Raw genomic sequence first — 19,964 nt, 5'->3', positions numbered from 1 at the left:
AAAGCTGTATTTCCTTGGAGAAATCTTTAAAAATATTTCTTATACTGAGAGCAAAAAATACATCAGTACAGAAAATTTTGTAGTTAGGCAGTACATAGACAATGAGCCGTATCCTAAGCTGTCCTTACGTTTGTGTAAGGTCACTTGTGCATGCGAAGTGATAATGCAGAGGTCTTATGCACATAAATCAGAATGGAATCCTTACTTGGCTTTGTGTTTGCACAAGTTATGTGTTAAATTGTCTATACCTCATTATAGTGCAATTTGTTTCTTATGTTTGTTTCTTATGTTTGTTTCTTATGTTTATAGTGCAATTTGTTTCTTACCTGAGCAACTGCGCACAGAATCGCATGAAATACCACCTTATTTCTGCACATGCTCCTTAAGATACAAGCCAGAATATATGCTTAATACAAGGACCTGAATGTTTCTCTGTGTTCTTTTTTCCCCACTCTAGCATCCCTTAAGCCTAAATGCGATTGTGTTTTGAATTCTTATTCGGAATCGCTGTCAGTAGGCCAGCAAACCAGGGAATTCAGTAGGACTGAGGTAAGGAAACTAATATGGCAGGATAAAAAAGTTACACTAGTACTCTTTGCTCATCATTATCCTTACTGCATCAATCAGAGTATATCAGTAGTAGTATTTTGCAAGTACAGACAGATCTTTATACTGTTGTGGGACCATTTCAGAATCTTTGCATCCTACATGAGACTAATTTACCACTGGGGTGCAAACAAACTATGCTTCATAGTTGTCTTTAACAGGTTGCATTCTACCTTTTTGTTGTGCCCCTCAATGCATGCATGAAAGTGGACTGTGAGTGAGTAGAGAGGAACTTATCTTTGGCAGTTTTGCCACCCCTTCTTTAAGGAGAGTGGCCATGTGTTTTGGGACTTAGACTTGTGTGATAGTCACTGGACATGAGAAGCTGCAGGACTGGGCTGGCTGCATTACAAATAAAGACTTCCAAAGAGCAACCAGGGGCTGCCTGGGATACAGAATATGAAGGGCCACATGAGTGGAGTTATTTGGGTCCCATCAGCCTTCACTTCTTAGTAGGAGAGCAGGGGACTCTTGGTGGTTCTGTATGCAGGAGGTGCAGACACTTGGGAGAAGAGAGGTTGGGGGAGATCTGCAAAGTGTGCACACTAACTTGGAAAATTCTGTTTAGTGCAAGACTTGGCACTTGATGGGAGAAAATAGGAAAATGGAACCTCTGATCAGGTGTGGGCCTCAAATTCCATTAAAAGCCCAAATGACTATCGCTGCATCCAGTGCTGGATTTTAGCAGGCTAGAGGTCTCCTCGGAGTAAGGGGACATTCATCCCTTTACCTCAATAAAGTTTCATTCTGGTTAATTGGGCTTCTTGGAGCTGTACCAGCTTTTTAACTGTCACAGACTCAAAAGCCTCGTGTTGGGCTTCCAAGCCCGGGAAGTGGGATAGGTTTATGTGGAGGAGACCGCCACTGGTCCCACTGCCCATTCTGCCGTCCCCCTGCACAGGAGCACCTCCCCCATACACTCTTGCCACCCTCCCCGTACCCCCACGGCACTAGGCACTTACCTGCTCTCTGCCAGTGGCTTGGGTGCCAAATGCAACATCAGCAGGCCGGTGCAGGCCTCCATGTTGGCACTATTTATTCCCTGAGTGGCTCTAGGGCACCAAAGGATTGGGCTGCCTGTTTGTGTTTCCAAGACTACCTGTGACCTAACAATCAGTTATTTGGGGGTAGGGTAAAGGGAACAGGCTTTCTATTTTTTCTTTTTCATTTTGAGCATAATTAGTATGCTCACCTTACTTGATGTCAGGGAGAAGTTTCCAAATGTTTCTTTAAAACTGAACAAATTTTACATTTCTGCCAAAATGTAGCCAAAATACATTTTTGCTTATATAAATTCTTAGATATTGAAGTTTGGAGTTGCTTTTAATGCAAGTACTGATGTCCTTTTCTCACCAGAGAGATTGATCTATCATTTTTTTCTTCTTCTCCACCTCCATTTTTATTTTTTCTTCTAAAATAATCAGCTTGAAACTGTCCGTGAGGATCCAAACAATTCGGAACCGTTGATTCTCTTTGAGGCAACTTCTGTTGAGCCAGTTGGTGACCATTTCTTTGTTCTTGTTTATATATTGCATTTTATTGCTTGGATGTATACTATTCTCATAGAGCACTGAACTCAGGGCAGTTAGGGTCCTTTTACTGTTTTTTTTCTGAGTAGCAGGCCATGTCAGGTTGCAGCTGGAAATGCAGTGTAGAGCTGGAGGATATTTACCTCTTTACCTCTTTACTGTTTTCCAGCTGGAAATCATGCCCCTTAAGCAGATATTGAAACCTGAAGATACCATGGTAGCAAAAACAGCCTGGAGATGCAAGGATTAAATGCCCTCTGCCTCTGTGCTATGACTGTAGCATGAGCTACAGTCCCTGTGTGACTACCACTCAGAAGGGGGAAAAAAGAGACTCTGACTATACATTGTATGATAAATGTATAGTTTGGCTGTTAGTCATATTGTGAAGCAACTCCAGAACTGCTTTGCTTCCTCCCTGAATTCAGCCCACTAGTTTGAGACCTAGTTTAACTTCAAGGCCTAGTTACGTTGATCAGTGGTGTCACTATGGGGGTGCGGGCCACACTGGGTGACACCACTACTGGCCAAAAGTGTTTAAATCTTGGTATTTTTGAATAATACCATCATGTTATATATCATTTGATGTGTAATTTCATGCAGAATGGAATGGAATGAACCATGTTGAAATATCTATTCTGTCAAAAGTTTATAGCCAAAAAACCAGCAGGGGTGGAGTGATAGTGCATCACGATGCCCACTTCCCAAGATGTTGCCCCGCCCACTGCATGGGAGAGGTCCATCATGGAGGTGATGCATTGGCCTCCCACACCGGGCCTCCCACACCACCAAACCCTAGTGATGCTACTGATGTTGATCATTAGGGAAGTGCCATTTCTCCCTGATAGCATTCTCCTCCAAAAGTGCTCTATAGACATCAGAGTTAACTGTGAAATGTGCAGTTGTTACTTAGTCTTTGCTGAGCTGTTGCACGGCGTCCAGATCCCTTCACCACCTGTAATGCATTCTGTTGCAGGGAAAATGCATTTTCCTAGCACAATGCTTCCGATTTGGAAAAAATCCTTCCTTCTCCATGTAGTACGTCTGTTCCCGTTTGGGATGTTCTGCGTTTACATGAATTGAAGGAACAGCTTTGCTAGTGTGTGCAGCATGGCTGGTAATGAGCAACACCCACATCTATCCTATACTAACCATTTTGCAAAGCTTTTAAACTATTTGGATTTTGTGTGTGTGTGTAAGATTGTGTAACTCTTAGTGTATCGAATGATGAGAGCAAATGGGGAAGGGGAAACAGCCCTGAATACTATCAAGGCTACAGGCCTTTCCCATAACAGTTCTTGAGTAGTTTTTTAAATCTTTTTTTAAAATTCTAGACTGTGGAACCTCCTGTCACAGGATTCCAGAGCATATGTATTAAAACAAGAAAAAGTCATGGGGAGGCATTCCTTGTGCTACCCAGCTATCTTCTTCCCCTTCCAGCAAAGCCACCCTCCCCATCTGTTGTGTGGGGACAGAGTACAGTATTGTACTACTAGGATAGGATCTGGGCAAATGCTACTTTTAGCTCTAAGAAATAAATCCGAATTATTTAGATGCCTGGGAAAGTCTAAATTATGTCACATAAGGTAGATTTAACATCTCTTTTGTCAGCCTGTAACCTTGAAACTACTTAACTTGCACGCTGTGTGTTTCTCTCTTTTTTTCCCTCCCTTTCGTCTCTAACTACTACTTTTCTTTCTGTAAGGGACAGTCACTTGAAGACATGCCTGATAAAACTGTGCTGACACAGGACACAATTAATGATGACAAACAAGGTACCATACCAAACTGTTGTCTCTTAATTAGATTTGAGGTGGTAATGGATATTTTATTCAACTCCCCTTGGCTAAAAAATCAATATTGTCTGAGCTGGTTGTACAGCAGCATCACTCTGAGTAGGAAGAACAAATGAAGAGACTTTTCAGTAGATAAAAGATTGGAAAAACACATGCACAGATTGATAGAAACCATAACGCTTGTTCAATATGGATAGCTTTGGAAATTCAAGCACATCTTGTAATAGTATGTTCATTGTAAATAAGAAGTACATTTACATTTGTTACTTGGGCAAAATTTGCACTGTCAACAAGAATAGAGACATTGAGTCATATATACAGGTAATACTAACAGACACAGATTTCCTATCAGTTTCATGCAGATGAAGGGCCCGATCCTATCCAATTTTCCAGCGCCTGTGCAACCATGCCAATGGGGTGTGTGCTGCATCCTGTGGTGGTGAGGCAGTCCCCTTACATTTGTTTTCTTACCTCGGTCTGCATTGTGGCTACATCAGTGCTGGAAAGTTGGGCCCTAAGACAAGTATAAAGATGGGGGTGGGATTTGCAGACAGAATGAATGGTAAGAGGTGTTTAACCTTTTTCTTGGCTGCTGAATCTTTCTTGCTTTCCCCCTACAACTGGGTTTCTGGTTTGAAAGCTCAACTGGAGGAAAACTGCATTTTTGGGGGGAGACAGAAGTGCCCCCATTCCCGCATTAGCATTACAAGATTGCAGTTAAGAATCTTGTGTTTGTCCTTTATCTGTACTTCTACCCTTTCATTGTACAGATTGGAATCTGGTATCTAATACATTGAAGGACTCTTAAAGATTGTCCTAGCTATCTGGGAGCCACTTTTAGATAGTAGTGGTAGTAGTAGTAACTTTATTGTCATTGTGCTACAGCACAACGAAATTTATGCACCTTTGAGATACAAGCATAAATATATACAACAATTCCAACAATCACAATCTACACACTCACCCACTCATTCTATACAACATGCATCATAATATAAAAACAGTATAACAGACCATAATGCCCAGGAGCATGGTAACAACTATATTGCCTTATTCCACGTAATTATGGCTGTGGGATAAAAACTGTTCCGGAGTCGTGTGGTGCATGCTCTAATGGTTCTGTATCATCTACCCGAAGGCAACAGTTCAAAGAACTTATGAGCCGGATGGAAGGGGTCTCTCAGAATACTGTGTGACTTCTGCAGACAGTGAGATGTATAGATGTCCTCCAAAGCTGGTAGATGAAGGTTGATGATGTGCTGCACGATTTTAATAATTCTCTGCAGAGCTTTTTTGTCCCCTGCAGAGCAATTTCCGTACCACACCAAGATATCATAGGTCAGGACACTCTCAACAGTGCAACGATAGTAAGACACAAGCAGCTGCTATGGCAAATTTAACCTCCCAAGCTTCCTCAGAAAATATAACTGATTTTGTGCCTTTTTTATCAACATGCTAGTGTTAATAGTCCATGAGAGGTCGTCTGTGATGTAAATACCTAGGAATTTGAAACTAGCAACCCTCTCCACCTCCTCACCATTCGTATAATGGTGTGTGTACATCCCTCTTTTTTCGAAAGTCAATTATAAGTTCTTTAGTTTTTTTGATGTTAAGTGAGAGATTACCCAGCTAGGGAAGGAGATGGATAGCTCAGTTTTCATAATAAGCCACTAGTGAAAAAGTAGTCTCCATATAGATAACATTTAAAGGGCACCCTACACATGGTAATCTCCATTCTCTTTCTCAGAATACCTTGAGACACTGATAGGGACATCAGAGTTCTAAATAGGCATGCACCTTGAGATGTACACTTGAGACGTACACAATTATGCAGGGAATGGATAGAGAAGATAGAAAGGTGTTTTTATCTCTCACCCAACACTAGAACCCGGGGAAATCCACTAAAATTCAGTGTCGGAAGAGTTTGAACAGACAAAAAAATATCTTTACCCAGCATGTAACAGGTCTGTGGAACTCCTTGCACAGGATGTCATGGTGGCATCTGGCCTAGAGGCCTTTAAAGGGGGACTGAACAGATTTATGGAGAGAATTCCATCACAGGTTACAATCCATAATGGTACGTGCAACCACCTGGTTTTATAAGTATGCTACCTCAGAATGCCAGCTGCAAGGGAGAGGCAACAAGATGCAGTTATCTTGTTGTGTTGTGTGATCCCTGAGGCATTTGATGGGCCACTGTGAGATACAGGAAGCTAGACTAGATGAGCCTTTGACCTGATCCAGCAGGGCTCTTATGTTCTTGCCTACTGAGTAAATGAAAAGCATGCACATGTAAACTCCAGCATATATCTCTTTAAATTTTCTGAAGCAATAAACCTGTCCTTTTCGTGGTTGCCACCTCAGAGTTATTTCAAGGAACATGTGCAGACTGTAAACTGTGCTAAAGAAATTGTCATAGGGTTTTAAGGGATTCTGGGTATTTTGGACTTGTCATGGTGTGCATCTGATCAGGAGACGAATTCCAGATGTCAGCTGGAGTTCCAAATGTCTACCAATGACTGCTGTTGCACAGCCTCCATTCACTTCAGTGAACTCCCCACTCATGCCCCATGGGATAAATTACACAGATACAGTGCTTGATTGATTAATCCTGGCTGCTGCAAAATCCAGTTGCTAAGTGCTACTTGTCCATGTTGCTGGCTCAAGACCAGCTATCATTTCCTTGACAAAACATTGGATCTTGTATCCTATTGAATAGTTACCATTATGATGATTGGAGTGTAGTTCTTGATGGCTATTTTTGGCATCAAGAGAACTTTAAAGAACAATTTTCTGTATATCTATATAACTTTTTGTAAACATGCAATCTTTTATAAGTACCCATGATGTATTGAGAAGGGAGAAAAGTAGTGCAGTATTTTATAGGGTCTCTAGCTTGAAGTGGTCATAGTTGCAGCCATTTGCTCTTGAATGCATCATTAATATCAAATAACATTCCACATTTTTGTTTTTACTAAGGTCTCAGAGTTAGTGCTTCTGCCCAAACAATTCCAAAGGAATTTAAAGCATCTCAGCACTTGGCTGTCAAAACAGGTATGGTCATAATCTATAATAACACAGCTTTTGTTCTATTGTACGACTCTCCAAGAGCACAATTCTATGTGTATCTTCTTAGGCTGCGAAATTCAGTAGGACCTTCTTCCAGGGAAGTCTGTGTGGTATTGAAGCTTACAGTGCAGTCCTATGCATGTTTTATCAGAAGTAAGCCTCACTGAATTTAATGTGACTTACTCATAAAGTGTGAATAGGGTTATAGGATTATTCTTAATAATGGCCTAAGGCCGCAGTTCTATACACATTGACATGGGAGTCCTATTGAACTCAATAGGTCTTACTTCTGAGTAGACATGCTTAGGATCTACTACTAAGACTACTTAGTAGTCTACTAACTAAGACTCAAGTCTCTTTTGTACTTACCTCTTAGTAAAATATATTTTATATCATGAAATTAATTATCCAAAACATGAAAATCTTCATTTATTGCATCTTTCACCTCATGAAGCCCTGAACCACTCTATGCGTGCATGACTAGAAATTCAGATTATCCAAATTCTGGTTAACCTTGGAGCATTTCAGAAAATTGAGATGCATTTACTTTGGCCACTACTTAAATGCAATAAAATTACTTATAATTATGGGATCTGAAACAATGTACAGGCAATCCTCATTATCTGCGGATTTGGTACCCATGGATTTCAGGTTCTGAACCCACAAGGGGCCATTTGGACCTTTCTAATGTGACCAGAGCTGCTTCTGAGGCACACAGAGGCCACACATGTCTGCCCACAGCCTCTGCAGGCCTCAGAATGCCCGTTTCGGGCAAAACAACATGTTTTCCAGTTTCTTAGAGAAACTTGAAGTGACGTTTAAATGCCTTTAAAAGCCAGGGAAGACCTCAGTGGACACACACAGCTTCTGTGGGCCTCAGAACAACCTTATGCAGTATTTTTAAGGGGCCCAAATCAGTGGATTTTAACATCTGCAGATTTTGGCATCTGTTCCGGAAATGGGGGCCAAGGTCTGGTCTGTATATTGGTCACTATTTGTACAGCTAAGACCTGCTGCCAAAGTATCTTAGATAGCTCCTCCTCTTTAAATGGGTTGTTTTGTTCCTGTCACAATTTACATTTCATCCCTGTAGTCTTCTCCAGCAGGCAATAAAGATATTAATCAAAAACAAATTACCAAAAGGGGGCTGTTTGTGTTTGTGGTGTTTTCTCAAAGGATTTTCTGGGCATCCCTAACCAAAGGGAGCATTTATTGTCATATTTTCTTTTGATAGCTTTTTTGAAAACAATGGCTTTGCCCATCGATTAAAAATAAGCAAACCGGTATAACTTGAAATGAATCTGGTAAGATTCTATAGAGCATTTTTAGATATGAATTTTTAATTCATGAATCATCTAAGAAAAAAACCAAAGATATGATACTGCATCTGGAACTAGCAGAGCAAAACACATAAAGAGATTGGCTTTTACATTTAAATATATAAATAACAGCCCAATCCTATCCACACTTTCCTGGGAGCAAGCCGCATTGACTCTAATGGGACTTACTTCTGAGTAGACATGCATAGGATTGGGCTACTAATAAATAAATAGTTACCTTGGGCTTCAACTGCAGTTTTCCAAGGAAGGCTTTCTTGATGAATTTCATAAAAAGTCAGGACCTGAATATTGTATGGCTACTTGGTTCAAATTTTTTTTTCTCCCCTTCATTGTTGTAAAGTATCATTAGAAGCCCAATTGGTACTCAAGGTAGCGGAACAGAATTCCCTAAAAATATAAACCATAATAAAAGAGAGCAGCAAACTAAACGAAAGCATTCAACTGTACAAAAAAAGGTAGATGTAAGTAGCAATTAACTAGCTACTGTGAACCAATTGTGCAATTAATTGTGAACCATCTTCGGGCCAAACTGAACAGAGAAACATAGTGAGACAAATCAAATGCTTTAATCAATTAAATCAAACTAGCAACAGTCCAAAATAAATAGGACAGGTTTTACTTGCCACCCAAAGGATAATCAAAGTGAATCTCTTTTGAAAGGGAGTTCGCATTTGGGGGGACATCCAAAAGAAAGCCATGTCTCCAGTAGCCAACCGCTCCAGGCAAGACACCTGAAGAAGGAGCTGTGATGACCACCTCAATTGCTGGGCCAGTTCATGTGGGGAGCAGGTGGCAGTTCAGGTGATATCCTGGTTCCAGACCATTTTTTAACCTTTCCCCACTACCGTGGGTGCTCAAGACTGCTTGCATAAAAACCATTAATATAAGAAGAATGTAGCGAACATAACAGCAAAAAAGCCAGAGGCAGAAATGCTTCAGCAATACTAGCTGTGCACAAAAATAAAAGCAGCAATAAATGATAATAAAGCAATATAGTATAACCTTTAAAGGTGGCAATAAAAACAGACACAAAACATTAAAAACAAACAAAAAGCAGTGTTCCACAGATCAGCACTATACCAACCCAAATAAAAAGGTTTTTAGTACCCACCAGAATGCTCCTAGGGTGGGAGCAATTTGTAAGTCATAAGGGAGGGTGTTCTATAACTGTGGTGCCATAGCAGAGAGGGCCTTACTCCTTGCTGCAGGCCCCCCCCCACTACTTCTGGTTGGGGTGACACCTGCAATAGGACTGCCTCTGACAATCTTGGGGAGCTGCCGGGAATATATGAAAGAAGATGGTCTCTCAGGTTCCCTGGTCCTAAGTTTTGAATTGTAATGTACTTTGCAGAAAAGGAAACAGTTTTTAACCTCTACTCTTGATAGGCGTGCACCCTGAGTTATGTGGGATAGTTCAAAAGGAGCTCAAGACCAATCTTCAGAGGCTGTTGAGCTCAGAGGTGCTAGTCAGGACTCTGTTGAGCCACAAGTGCAGGGTCAACCTCAAAGGTTGATCAGCTTGAGATGGGCAATGCATCTCAGAACCGCATAGACTCCTGTTAAGGGTTTGGCTGTGGTAAAGCTGAGATCACATAAAGCGTTCTCAGGCATGAAGACAGGGTGATGATGCCTATTTAGAGAAGGGGGAATTTTTGACCGTAGTGTTAGCTACCTCTTCCAGAATAGGTACCCACACTAAATGGAGAGTGGAGAATTAGGCAAGCCCCTGTCACAGTATGTCAATGTTTTCAATAAAGTTGTGGTCCATTTACATTCAAACACTTGTCCCATGTCTTACTTGGAGTTATTTGGGCAATGTGCAGTTTCTATGGATTGAATATTTTTACTTGTCTGAGCTTTGCTTAGACAAGTAAGCAAAGGACAAGGTGTTTGATATCAATGTCAATGTGTGGATATCTTCTGATGTGTGTGTGTGGATATCTTCTGATGCGGCTTAGTATGGGCTGCCATGACAACCACAAGTGTCTTCCAAATTTTATTTGGTTAATGGATGTGGCAGGTCATGCACTGTGTTAAGCTAGACGTTGTGGTAAAGGCTGGATGGGGGGTGGAGAGAGACAGCAGAAAATGGGTGTCTCTGGTGTATAGTTCCACATAAAATGTGCTCGATTTCAGTCAGTTGGGACCAGTATGCTTGTTGTTTGAGCACCATCCCTTCAAAAGAAAGCATGACAGCATGTTTCTAAAACCAACAGAATAAATGGGAGAAACTCTGACATTCTACCATCGAATCAGTCTGGCATGGAGGAAGCTCATTCTGCCAGGCCTCCATCTAGTCAATTAAAATTGCCAGCAGCTGGGGGCTTAAGTCTGATTATGTTCTTGCATGTTCCTCCCCTCCATCTGAATGGATAGAGCTGTGGCAGAATAGAGCTTGGCCTAGAATTGAAAGGAGAGGGAAGGCAGGTGTCCCCCAAAGCCGAATTCTTCCTTCCAACTCTCATCAAAATCTCCTCCATGTAGAATGGTAGAGAATATCGTTTAGAAAGAGGGAGGGAAGCAAAAATACACTTCTTGTTTAAATTTAACCTAAAATATAAGCACTAAAAGAAATTCTAGCTTATGATGTTAAAAAAAAACGCAACAATCTTCTCTGAGAAATTCTTTCAGAAATGAAATAATCCATAAACAGACCTAATAAAATTGGGTCACGGAGCACCTGCTGCTTCTATGGCTTCTGTGGAATTTCTGTTTCCTACATAAGAGGATTTTCATTAATGCATTAATAACATCCTGTCTGTCTCTCTCACAAATGTCCTTTGAACACAGAGTTCGCAGCACATGAATCTGTAGGGACCAAGCAACCCAGGAGTATTCTCTTGGGACTCGTTTTTGCTTTCTCAGTATTATTGACTTCTGCTTATTTAAAAATGTATTTCGTGCACTTAGCTTTCCCTTTACGCATTCAAGATGGCCACCACTGTGCATGTTAAAAACAACAATAACTTCACTTGTGTGGTGTAAATGATTTAGGTTTTTCCCCTAGGGACCAGGCAGCATTAATGTGTGTGGGGGGGGGGGAGCATGTTTCTCACTCCACCCATTTAGGTTCCTGTATCAAACTGTTACCGAAGTTGTATAGAAAGAAGCTTTGGAAAAGCAGCTATCCTGGAGAAAGGATTCCTTGGCAAAGCCAACAGAAGACACTATCCTGATTCAGTCACTATAGGAGATACGATACCACTACCCTGATTCAGTCTACAAGGCAGCTGCTAAGTAACTAGGCTTAGGAAAAAAGTTATGTTTGCAAAATCATCCCTTTTTATTCTATAGTATCTTTTCTCTGCTTGTTTTCTCATTTTGGCTGCCCAAGGTGCCAGAATGCTGACTAGGCCTCTCTGAATAGATCATGGCACAGCAGTTCTGAAGCCCAGTATGTTCACTGACACAATAAACAGAATTGGGTTTAACTTCTGACTTACTTTTGACCATCTAAATTTTTTTTTTACCTAATTATTTAACAGTCCAGGAGTGAACTCTCTGTTGTTCATGTACCAGATATGGCTGCCATCTTCTGTTATATGAGAGATCCTGGGATGTTTTGGGAACCTCAAACACATTTATGGTGCAATCCTGACCCCTTATGTCAGGATTTATTTCTAGCACTGACATAAGGGCAATGCAGCTCTGTGGTAAGGGAACAAACATTCCCTTACTTTGAGGAGGCCTCTGTGAGTGGCACCCAACTGCAAGATGCAGCACATGTTCCATTGGCACCGCTTTGCCAGTGCTGGAAAGTACTGACATATAAGGGGTTAGGATTGCGCCCTTAGGATCTCAGATTATCGTAGCCGGAGGCAGCAGCGCTCATAGTTCTACAGTGATTGTAGGACGAAACATTTTTAACTCATCAAACAATATCAGTTGTTCTTGAATTTTATGGCCCCTATACCCAGAGATTTTAACTATGAGCACTCAAACACATTGTTACAGTGGCTGCTGAAAATGAAGCATTTGGCCATTGCTTGTTTTGCATGGCTGTCCCTTACACAGCCAGAAAAGAAAGACTGTTGGCTCAAACCTCCAAGTAGGATGTTACAGTTGCCTGATAGCCCAAAGGAGTTGATATATTTGGAACTGAGATGAAAGAAAAGTAAAAGACTGTTCACACTTGTGCTCAGCAGTGCCATTCGTAGGCAGCATGTATTCATCTTGAAGCCTCATTGGTAATTAAGGACACTGACCTTCCCAGTATGTTCTTAACAAGTAATCTTTTGTTACAGTTGCTCAGGAATCAAGCACACTCAAAGCAAGACCAAGATCCAGGTAGGTCAGGCCAAGAATTAGTCTTCGTTTCTATTTGTGTTCATTTTCCTTTGCCTGCTATTCTCTACATCAGGAATGTCAAATTCGTTTCATACAGAGAGCCAAAGTTAGCATTCATGGTGCCTTCTGAGAGCCAGAAGTGACGTCATTAAATAGAAAGTGACATTGTTAAGCAGATGATGGCCAGAAATAAGCACTTTGTTTTCACATAGAAACTCATTAGGTGCAAATGACAGCTGAGAAATGTGCAAATGTTGTTCATATTTTCAAGACAGGAGAGAGTCCAATTATAATTGGAGGCTGGATAAATTACTTCTGGGGGCCGCTTTCAACCTGTAGGCCTTATGTTTGATCTACATGTTCTTCTAACAAACATGTAGACCCCTGATCTACATGTTCTTTAAACAAACTCTTCAGAAGCAGTGAAATCTCTCCATACCTTATGCAGTCATGTGCAACAGTGACCTACTTTAGCATCATGTATATGATTTAGCAACCTTCTATTTCAGAACAAATGGTGTAGAATAGAAGCTTCTTTGCTATATATCGCAGGCCAGCTGAGTATTCTGGGCAATAGTTATATACATGCCTAAATAGCACATAGAGGGTAGCAGATTGTATATGGTGTGAGCATGAACTAAAATTCAGAATTGGACGCAGGTTTTTCATGTACATAAGGCAAGAGAAAATGAGTTAAAAAACATTGTTCAGGAAGTACTCTTGAACTGCAGTATTTCAGGAGAATTGCTTCTGAATAACATTGTGCAGTAGGAATGGAATGTACATGAAGAAGACTTGTATTGGGATAAGCAGCAAAGTTATAGAATAGAATTAGTTGGGTGAAAGGTCATATAAGATTAATGTTAAGGGATTGCCATGAAAAACTTCTAATGGTTCTAATGGTTGGAATTTCATTCCCCTTAAAAATGGAAAGAGCTAACAATATTCTAGTCACTGTTGAGGACTATTAATTGGCTTGAATCCACAGAACCATGTGTGGTGTTCAGCATGCATACTAGGGCATTCTTGCACCCCATTTCCCTGCAGCTTATCCCGTCTTTAGAAAATCCACTTGGGGATCATCAAATTGGTGCGTAAGACAGTATTGGGAACTGCGCTGCAACCCACGCTTGCATGTGTAGAGGTGCCCTCTGGATCTAAAAATGCCCTGTGTGCAAGCAAACAATTATATGGAATTCACAAATGATATTGTCATTTGACTGGTTCCAGTGTAAAGGCTCCTTCAGATGTTGGCACATTTAATAAAAAGAAGAAAAAAATGAACACATACTCGTTTGACCATCTGCAGGTGATCAAACTGAGTGTGTAACTGAGAAATCTTGATAAGTGGTCAGTAGTGACTTCTATGATCCCAAAGGATGTGCCTCTGTGATTGTGGAAATTTATTTACAGGTTGAGACTAATTATTCGTGTGGGTTCCATTCCAAGCACTCAAGTGGATTAAAAAAAAACTGCACTATAGCAAATCAATTTAAACAGTTTCTTTGCTCCACTGATTAAAAAAACAGCCTTGCTGACCTTTTGACTCTAAGATAAGAGTCATTAAGAAGACAATCCATCAGCCCTTCACTCAGCCCCTCCCTTCACCAATGCAAAATGATCCCTTTCTTTCACTGGGGGAAATGAACACATACAGACAGAATAAACACAGCCAGAATGAAAGTGTTTTGAGCCCTCACTGAAAAGCCATGAGGGAGGGAATCATTCTTAAATCCCCCAGTAGGGAGTTCCATAACTGTGGTGCCACTACCAAGAAGGTTTGCCCCTGTGTCGACATCTAACTTGGGATAAATATGGCACTTGCAGGAAGGCCTCCTCAGATGACCTAAGAGGGCAGGGTGGAATGTATGGGACAAGGCAGTCCCTCAGGTAACATGGATCCAAACCATGGACACAGTCAATGTGATGAGAGCTGCATGTGTAACTTTTAAAGCAGTCCAAGCAGAGCCTAGTAAAAAAGCAGAAAGGATGGGGTTAAATTGGGTCATTCACTCGCAAATAGTGGGTAGGAAAGGAGACTTGTACCCAGTGATCCAGGAAGGAGTTTTGACCCCTTGACTTCACCCCCTATTTGTTTATGAATGTGTTTCTTTCACATACTCTCACTCTTCAAGTACAAACACTGTAGCTAGGAAAGCACAGCAGGACCTTTTCTGTGATGGCCTCAAGACAATGGAATTTGCTCCCCAGGGATATGCTTTCTTTTTAGCCTTTAAGAAATGGAGTAAGGCATGCTTATTGCAACCGGAGGTATTTTATTGCTGTTGTTTTAATGGATTGTAGATTTATGTTGCACATATATTTTATAGAGTTTTTATTTTGGTGACTGCTTGTTTTACCTTTTAAAAGCAGAATGTAAATAAGTTAGTTAAAATTTATGTATAATAAGAAGCATGGCTAGAAAAGAACTTGTTCAGAAAGACTAATCATTGCTTTTAAATATCCTGCCACATATTTTGCTTTAATTAAGAAAAAAAATGCAAGTATTGGCATTGTGAGAGATGCTTTGCAGTATCATATCACTGGGTGCTTTCCTACACTCCCAGAATAAGAAAATTTTAATTGGATAATATTTTAAAACAAAATTAGGAACCAACTTTCAAGGGTTATTTTGGTTTGATTACTCTTGCCTCATTGCTGAGATTAGGTATGGGTAAGAATTCAGAAAAGCACATAGACATGCATGAATATCCATGCATCAAAAATATAATCATGAAGTTTGTTGTCCATTAGCCCCATTTTGTAGTCTGTCTTTTATCTTCCATCTTGGGCAACAGCTGCTGGTTCCTTTTCCCATCATTTAAAATGTTTGTTTCTGTACTGCTTAGGTTTTTTTTCTTGCCCTAATCTGTCATGTATAATGTATTATAGTAAGCATAACACCTCTGTGTTGTCAGTACTCATCTGAAAAAAGACTGCAGCCTTTCAGGAGAGGGGAAAAAAACTTGTAATTGCAACAGCAGAAAAAATATTTTTGCCCTCTAGTCTTACAAAGTACTTAAAAAGAGTGCATAAGACGCTCCCATCCCGATTCGTTCAAATGCATTTGCTAAGTAGAAAGTCAGTTTCCCAGTGACTGGATATTTATCAGAGTATACTAGAACAATAGAAAATAGAAGCTCCCTGAATAAGAATTGGGCCTTTGTATGCCTTCCTCTACATCCTGTGGGTCAAGTTGTTTGCCTGTTTGCTGTGGTGTTTTCAAACACTATTCAGCTCTGGAAGTCACAATTTTGGAAAAACTGAGTTTACTTTCCAAGTCCTAACTACACAGAGCTGCACACAATCTCATTTTTCCTTTTTTAGAGGCAGTCTTTGTCAAAATCACTTTCACTAGAGTCACTTGCTTCCATGCGTGTGTGCATGGGTGGTATCTGATCGACCAAAGGGAAAGAAGCTAGGTTAGCAAATCACTGCAGTAGAGATATTGAAACCAGCTATTTTTAAAGGATTCCAACCAATAAAAGAACTTACCAATATTCTGCAGAAACAGTGACCCTGCAAGTACTTGGCCTTGGTTTATATGTTTTAAGAAGATGGTTGCAGCATTTGGAGAAGCAAGCTCACCTTTCTATATCTGTCTTGCTTAACATGAGCTGAGCTCTGCATGAAATCACCTAATCACACAGATGTCCTGTTTGCAGGATTCTTCCTGCTCACAGTAGAAGGGGGAGGGACTGAACAGACTAGGACTTCTCATGAGCAAGCATTCTCATGGGGTGCTAGGTTTTCATGAAGTGTGACTGCAATAGTAGAAGGGAAAGGGGTTAGCTCACTCTACCATGCAAGGGTAGTGCCATCCCCTTAGGACATATGAACTGGGATATTCAGATGTTCGTTTTCAGCCAAAAGAATATACAGACCTGCCCCTGTATCCATGGGTGTTCTGTTCCGGAAAGCCCCGTGGTTATGTGAATTAATGAATTCAGGCAAATGCCTTCCCCCACCCTTGGTAGGTGAGGGGATCTCTGTGAAGGAAGCTCTAGAGCAGTGTTTCTCAAACTGTGGGTCAGGACCCAGTAGGTGGGTCGCGAGCCAATTTCAGGTGGGTCCCCATTCATTTCAATATTTTATTTTTAATATATTAGACTTTACGCTACCATGGTATGTGACTGCATTTGGGGAAATGTCACATGTCTACTTTTAACAGGCTACTATATATATGCTTTTAACAGTGATAGTAAATGGCACTTACTTGTGGGTAGGATTGCAGTGTAGGATCGTAAAAATTTTTTCCTGCTTGATGATGTCACTTCCAGTCATGACATCACTTCCAGTGGGTCCTGAAAGATTCTCAGTCTAAAAAGTGGGTCCCGTTGCTAAATGTGTGAGAACCACTGCCCTAGAGGGTTTCCCTGGGCCTCCTAATGCCTTATAAGGCATTAAAAATGTCGCTTCTGGTTTCATGGAGAAATTGGAAGTCACTTCTTTGTGTGTCTGGCTCAGAGGACCCTCCAGAGACGAGAGGAGCAGAACTCCCCTTGCCTCTGGTGGGGGAGCTGTGGACCCAATCTGTGGATAAGTGAATCCGCAGATATGGGATCCACAGATATGGGGCCCCTTATATTGCTCTCCCATGCGTATTTACCATAGTCTTTGCAACAGACATACAAAAACCACTCATTTTTTCCCTTTGATTTTGTCTTATTTTCCCTGAGGTCTTATTCTAGCACATCGATAGAAGATGCAATGAAAAAAGGGGGAGAACCGCCAACTCCCCCACCAAGACCACAGAAATCACATTCTAGAGCATCCTCCTTAGATCTAAATAAAATCTTCCAGCAAAACACACAAGGTAAAGTTGCACAATCCTTTAAATCTGGCCTCGGCCTCCTTTTTCAGTATTTTTTAATGACAACTGAAATTGCAATGCAGACGCACTTCTTTGCACTGGCTCACACTTGCACGTTCATCTCTCAATGACTGCAATATCGGATGATAACTTGCATGTGCAAATAACAAGCCATTACAGATCTGATGCCACAGAGAAAATGTTTGTATTGCACAACATCAACTCAAATGCAGTATTTTTCAAGGGGTCGATTCATGTACTGTATTTAGCTGCCAGTCATAATGTGGTGCTAAATCGAGGTACTTGTATGTGTGAACCAGCCATAGATGTTTTACTGATGTTTTGTTGAATGGAGTCATCCTCTCTATGACCTAGGAACACTTGCTATGTATACTCAGATAATGCCCATTGGGTGAACAGGCAGATCTGTCAAATTTCCAGCTCATGGATTTCATACAACATGTGCTACAGCCTGCTCCGTGCTCAATAAATCCCACATTTTTGAAGGCGATTTATCTGACAGCCTGCAATAAATGGTTGATGTGTTCATATATGATTAGGCCTGGTTTAAAAGATTACACCTTTACTTTACCATATAGTAAGATCTTTTCATACAGGGGAAGCTTCCTTTGGCTGAAGGCTAATGGGATGACTTTTTTCCTTGAAAAGAAATAAAGGAAATAGTTTATCTTGGGGAAAATTTACTATTTTGTTGGATTCTCTGTGACTTTTTGTCAGATTACAGCTCTTGACATCTGCCTGGATTTTTTTTCTTCGTTGGGCATTTTTAGAAAGATGTTTTCCACCCTCAAATCACAGGCAAAACTGTCACTCTAGATGCATATCTAAGCTGACAGCATCTCTTGTCTTCAGACTTGTTTTCAGATTTAAAAAGTGCCACTATTTTGCAACTGGTGGGGCGTTTTGCTTCATAGTGTAACCTATGGCTCTATCTTGTGTGGATTTTTGTTTCTCTGAAGATTAAAAAATGGACAGGAACGTGATTGTTGTTTCATAGGGTTCCTTTTTCTAAAGGTTCCTTATTTCTAAAGGTTGTTTTGTGAAAATGTAGTATAAGCAGTGGTGTGTCTGCAGCAAAGTAGCCTACTTTGTCAGAACAACACCTGCAGAAAGGGAAGCTGGAAAATCCTCTTGCTTAAACAGATTAAGTGTCTGATACCTTGCTATCTGAGCTTCTGAAGATTCAAGGATGGATCAGGTTTACTTCATTACCTTCCATAGTTACTGGAAAAGCATTTGAACAGCATTTTTTTAACCTTAGTTTAAACTGTAAAAAATATGCAGGGATAAAAACACTTGTGCACGCATGCTATAAAAAATATAATTGGTTCCAACAATGAAACAGTAGTTTGTTGAAAACAAACGGTTTTGTTTTGAAGAAGAAGAAAAGTTCTTCTGGTCAAAATTTGCTAGAGTAAACAGAGTTTTCTGATTATTGTGAAAATAGCACCAACAGCACACTCAGCTTGCTGTTTGTTTCAACAAACAGGGTGGAGAGAAGGGGGAAGGAGGGGTGATGAATGGATGACATGTCTGAAAGACAAAATAAGAAGGCATGGAGGTGGGGCTCTACTGCTGTCACCTTCTTCCCCGCCTGGCCAGCTTGCTGGACCATTGAGAAGGAGAGTTAGCCAAGCGATCCCATTCTGATCACTTGTGGAAACACATGATCAGAACAGAATTGCTCTGCAGATGCTTCTTGCCAATCATTTGGGAGCCCTCTCGGGCTCTCCCCCACCTCTTGAACTAGTGCATTTCTTTCTCCTTCCTTGGTAGTGGATGGTAGTGGTATCTGAACCAGGCACTTCTGATTACTGCTAACCATACATAGTTTGATCCCCAAACAGGAACTGAAACCAAATTCCACGGTAGTTTGTTTGACGGTGATTGTTGCTAAGCATAGCTTTCCCAAATTGAATGTCATGGCAAGCTACAGTTATCTCAGACTATGAGAGGGGAAGGGGAAAGGGTGGGAGGAAGGGTGCGTAGTGATATGTTGGGATCATGATGAAGTGACCCCAAAAAAGCATCAGTGAATAAATTTAATCCTTTTGTATTCCTGCTTTGCATAATGGAATTGACTGTTTTTACATTTTGGGACTCCTTCCACCTGGCCTGTCTTGCGCTGCTCCTTCTGCCACAAACTGTGCAAGCGGCTGCTTCATGTCTCCAATAGTGGAGCTGTGCCGTGCCAGCAATTTGCCTCATGCTGCATTCTTGTGCTGTGTTCTTTTAATCATGCTGTGTTTAATAGTCTGATCCATAGATTAAATTAGGAGAGGTGGCAACCCAGACTAGTCTTTCAAGTTTTAAATGACTGGATGAAAGCCAGGAAAGGCCACCCCCAGAATACTTCAGGCGTTGCTGAAATTAAGACATTGGATACAATCCAGTGTCAGTTACGCTTGCTTAGCTTAATTGAAGTCAATTGCCGTGATCCACGGGCAGCACTAGCGTCGCGGAGGAGAAAGTGAATACTCACCTGAATTGGTTATTTCATCTTCCT

The 19,964-nt window shown here is 40.9% G+C and overlaps 1 protein-coding gene across 2 annotated transcripts in view; it reads left to right on the top strand.

Annotated features, from left to right (window-relative positions):
- REPS2 (RALBP1 associated Eps domain containing 2) overlaps nucleotides 1–19,964 on the top strand; it is a 96,350-nt gene that overhangs the window by 50,698 nt on the left and 25,688 nt on the right. For both annotated transcript variants that reach the window (XM_066622206.1, XM_066622205.1), the window contains 6 exons: nucleotides 458–549; nucleotides 2,031–2,102; nucleotides 3,838–3,907; nucleotides 6,908–6,982; nucleotides 12,582–12,624; nucleotides 17,304–17,440. In XM_066622206.1, the coding sequence (XP_066478303.1) occupies nucleotides 458–549; nucleotides 2,031–2,102; nucleotides 3,838–3,907; nucleotides 6,908–6,982; nucleotides 12,582–12,624; nucleotides 17,304–17,440 (489 nt within the window). The remainder of the gene's footprint in view (nucleotides 1–457; nucleotides 550–2,030; nucleotides 2,103–3,837; nucleotides 3,908–6,907; nucleotides 6,983–12,581; nucleotides 12,625–17,303; nucleotides 17,441–19,964) is intronic.

This window comes from Tiliqua scincoides, chromosome 3 (assembly GCF_035046505.1).
Source record: "Tiliqua scincoides isolate rTilSci1 chromosome 3, rTilSci1.hap2, whole genome shotgun sequence".
Lineage (NCBI taxonomy): Eukaryota > Metazoa > Chordata > Lepidosauria > Squamata > Scincidae > Tiliqua > Tiliqua scincoides.
This window is presented reverse-complemented; position numbering and strand designations above follow the sequence as displayed.